This window comes from Lathyrus oleraceus, chromosome 1 (assembly GCF_024323335.1).
Source record: "Lathyrus oleraceus cultivar Zhongwan6 chromosome 1, CAAS_Psat_ZW6_1.0, whole genome shotgun sequence".
Lineage (NCBI taxonomy): Eukaryota > Viridiplantae > Streptophyta > Magnoliopsida > Fabales > Fabaceae > Lathyrus > Lathyrus oleraceus.
Window position 1 is genome coordinate 304,385,119 of NC_066579.1, and position 4,537 is coordinate 304,389,655.

At 34.4% G+C, this 4,537-nt stretch overlaps 1 protein-coding gene across 2 annotated transcripts; it reads right to left on the reverse strand.

The window, feature by feature from the left end:
• Window positions 1–717: 717 nt before the first annotated feature.
• LOC127115689 (putative pentatricopeptide repeat-containing protein At1g12700, mitochondrial) lies at window positions 718–4,243 on the reverse strand. Of its 2 annotated transcripts, none has more exons than XM_051047166.1 (2): window positions 2,825–4,243; window positions 718–844 (listed from the first exon to the last, which is right to left on the reverse strand). In XM_051047166.1, the coding sequence occupies exon 1, from the start codon at window positions 4,106–4,108 to the stop codon at window positions 2,837–2,839; it is 1,272 nt and encodes a 423-aa protein (XP_050903123.1). In that variant the 5' UTR covers window positions 4,109–4,243; the 3' UTR covers window positions 718–844; window positions 2,825–2,836. The 2 variants fall into 2 exon arrangements, with proteins under 2 accessions (XP_050903123.1, XP_050903121.1); XM_051047164.1 differs by lacking the exon at window positions 718–844 and adding an exon at window positions 1,097–1,449.
• Window positions 4,244–4,537: the final 294 nt, after the last annotated feature.

The following is a 4,537-nucleotide window of genomic DNA, read 5'->3' on the forward strand; positions in this document are numbered from 1 at the left end:
TGAAGGTGATATTGTTTGGCACAATGACGAGATGCGTAGAAAGAAGAAAGGAATACCAAACAGCACACGTATCAGAATAGAGATGGATTCCACAGATAAAATGATAAGATTATGTAGTATCTGTCGTCAACCAGGACACAACAAGAACAACTATCCCAATTGAGGAGCATCATCTAGGTCTTAAGCTTTTTGTAAAATTGTATTTCTGTAACCTTCAATCATTATATATCATTAAGTTTTTGTTACAACGAGGTTCACAACAAACATCAGTACAAAACATCTAAAAACATATATATTTCTAACGGATTACAACAATCAAATTGATGTCGTCTCGACCGAACATCATTTCCCTAGCATCCTTATCAGTCTTCATTCGCACCTAACCAAAGATACTGTCAAGTCTCTCAATACTTCTTATTTTTTCCCCTTCTGGTATTTTCCCATCTAACCAACGAACCAACTCCCTCTTCAGTTGATCGAACATGGTGATGTTCCAAAACAGCATTAGCATTTGAGGTTTGTCTCTCGTATAAATCATCTTTCCGTATCGGCGACGAACACCAAACATGATTGTCAAATGATTATATGAGAAAGTGGGGTATTTTGGGATTTTTTTTGAAACCAGGGGTATTTTGGGAATTTCCTTGAAAAAGTGGATTTTTTTGTAAAAAAACCCTCTAAGGCACTCCTTAAACTTACAGGAACCAAACACTTTTTTCAATTGTTATTGCCTACTAAAGTCATCGGAACAAAACAGTGCTCAAAGTGTCCTTGATTGGTCAAGTAGAGGTTCAAACACGCAGCACAACACTAGTATCCATCAAACATGAGGTGATAGCTCAACCTATCAAAGACATAGCCAACTGTTAGTTTGTTATTTATGTTATGGCAGTTAAAAATCTCTTGGTAAATTAGTTTGGCTAGTGATAGCTCAACCTACCATCTATAAAATATGACTGATGCACAATTTATCAGATTGAGGATAAAACATTTCAGAATCTTTAATTTTCTCCTCTTTTCTAACACTCTCTCTACTCTCAAACTTTTATAGAGAATAATGTCTAATCATATAAAATTGATTTTGTATATGAAAAGTGTAGAACTTATGCATTCTTAATATGATGGGCTAAACAAGTATTTGACATTCATACATATCGAAAAATCATAAACAAATATGGTCTACCTTTGTCAATATCTAACTCATAAGAACCATAAGTTTCCCCTAATACCCCTCTAAATTATGGTTCTCAATGACAGCTTACAATATTAGAACCATTCATGAAATTTTTATTAGAATATGATTTCACCAAATCATATTCAAGAAGTGTAAGTAAGATGACATACTGGCAATGTATATCATCACAGTAAGTAACAAGTTTTGATGCACTTCCTCAACCAATTAGAGCAATCCTAGAAAATGTTTATCAGCTTGTGCTGATTTGGTTCGCTCTGCTGTCGTGTAATAAACCTTGTATAGTATATTAACTTATTTAGTGTCCAAAGCTGTGATGAATGTATGTTAGCCTTCATAGATAATTCATGTTCTTTTATTATCTCTCTTCCACCTTCCTTAGAGGCAAGGTTCAAAACAGTATACATCATGCAGATGCAAAAGATTGTATCTGTTACATGGTTGATAGTCCAACCATGTAACACACAATCACAAATAGGAAAGAAGTAATTTGACTTGTGCATTACTCAATTGCAGTAAACAGAGCGATAGTCTCACTTTTGCTACTAAATATGTGGATCCAAAATCTACTTATAAATTGTCAAGTATTTTAAAGTTTAGTTTGTCATAATGTGTATCATCATATATAAAACTCCCTAAATCTATAATGCAATTCCGGTGTTCTAATAGTAATTAGCAGTACCTTACTACAGTTTTTCTGCCAAAATGTTTCTCGTGTCCTAAATCTTTATTTGCATTTGTTAAGATTCCAAATAAAAATAAACAGCCCAGTTTCCTCGTGTATTGTAGTGCTAATTAATTCAAAGGGCATTGTATTGATGGAACTTGTAATTTCAGAACAGCAATGACATTAAAAAGACAATAGAGACAGCTCAAAATCAAAGGCAAAGAGACTCTGGCTTCCAAACCTAACACTGAAATCAGAACACACGACATTCTACTTCTCTAACCAACCCTTTCCCCTAAATATTATGAGCCATGCTTTTAGGTCTAAATAAGCAAACTTATTTTTAAACTGTGAATGAAAATGATGTGCATCTGAACGTATACCCATTTGAGGAATCAACAAAGCAGTTAAAAAGAGGAACTGTAAATTGTAGTACTACTTGAGGTGATAATATAAATTTTGGTGGAAACGAATTCAAAGGGACATTGTATCCATGGACCTATTGTGATTGCAGTATAGCAATGACATTCAGAAGATTAGAGCAACAGCTCAAAACCAGACGCCTCGAATGAAGGCCTACGTAAGCAAACTTGTATCCATATTTTATGGCTTCCATACATTGGTGTATGTGTTCCACAAGACTAATAAATTCATCCTCTTGGTCTCGATAAGTATTGATTCACTGAAATAAATATAAAGCATCAAGATATTTTCTATTGCTAAAGGTCTTGGCTAGAGGTGTAATACGGTTAGTACAAACACAACCCAACACTTCTAAGACAACAATATAAACTCTACCAATCTCCCTCAAATTGGACTCTCCAATCTATCATTTTGTTAAGCACACAAACAATAAAAATATGTATCTTTATCCCATTAGCTGAAGCAACTACAATAATGAAAAGATGAAATAATGTTGAAACATAAATTCAAAATGATAATTTAGAAATAGAAATGCATCTTACCTATTATTAGTCTCATAGTAGACCTCTCATAATCATTTCAAGAAGAAGTTTCTCAGCTTTATCATTTTCATCATTTTCAAATAGGGAAAGAATAATGATTTCATAAGTACGAGCATCCGGACTGCAACCATTGTCTATCATTTTTGACAGCATAGTCAACGCTTCATCAAACAAGCCATTGTTACAAAATCCTTGGATCATAACAGTATATATATAGACATCAAGATTGTAACCCTTGACCAAAAGTTCTTCAAAAACCTTTTGCGCGTCCTTTAGTCTTCCACCTTTACACAATCCATCGATAAGAATAGTGTATGTGCACACACTTTTGTCTTTAAATTCTTTAAATAAAGCAATTGCCTTATCAACATCATGATTTTTGCACAAAGCATCTAATAAACAATTATAAGTAATTATATCCGGGGGTTGACCTCTATCATGCATCTCGTTGACAATCTCCCAAGCATGTGAGATTTTCCTCGATTTGCACAAACCATCAATAAGGGATGTGTAAGTTATGGTATCTGGTATGATTGTTCTGCAATGCATTTCTTTGAAGAGATTAATAGCTTCATCCACCATTTTAACCTTACAAAATCCAACGATCATGGTATTGTAGCTCCAAACATTAGCAATCACTCCCCTTTTGGACATAATGTTGAATATATCATTGGCCTTGCTCACTTCATTTGCATGACAATATGCATTCATTAAAGAGTTATACGTAACAACATTAAGTTTAATGTCTTTTTTAATCATCATAGCTAACACATTTTGTGCTTCTTTCACCTTTCCTTCCTTAAAAAAAGCATCAACCAATATACTAAAAGTGAAAACATTAGGAGAAATTCTCTTAGCAACCATTTCAGAATATAAATCACATGCATTGTTAACAAGTTTATCTTTGCACATGCTGTCAATAATCGTAGTGTACATTACCACATCAGGTTGACCCAACTTTCCATCAACTCGTCTGAGCAACTGTAGTGCTGCAGTTGTTTCTCCAAGTTTACATAAACCATTGATCAATGTCCCATAGCTAACTTGGTCGAAATGAAATCCGTGAGCTACCACCTTGTCATGAAATTGCAATGCTTTATGAAGTTCACCTTTGAGACAGAAACCCTTGATGAATGCAGTCAAGGTTATAACATCTGGGAGATAACCCCTCTTGAGAATCTTCCCCAAAACAGAAAAAGCAAAAGTAATATGACCTAATTGAGAGAGAGAATTGATGATGATGTTGTGAGTTACAAAATCAGGAGTAACTCTACTCAATTCCATCTTTTGAGAAAGGGAAACAACAGTGGAATAATGTTTGGCTTTGACAAGAGAACCTAAAATCTTGCCAAATTCAATGGCGGGTGGGGTGGGTTTCGTTTGGAGCAATCGATTGAACAAGGAAACAGCATCAACAGCATCATCATTAAAATGTTGGAGACAGTGAGAGTATGATCTAGAATTGGGAAAGGAAACACATGCAATGTACCTTAAAAACGACATTGTTGTCTTGTCGCTTGGCACACTGAACAAATTGTGTGCTGTGTTGGAATTGGAATTCGAATAATAGAACACTTGAAATATCTATACTAGGGGTGGCAATTGGATCCATTAAGAGAAAATTCATTCAATTCATCCATAAAAAATCCATTCAATCCATCCCCTAGATAAAAATTAAGTTAATGGATTGATCCAATCCATCCATTTATAAAC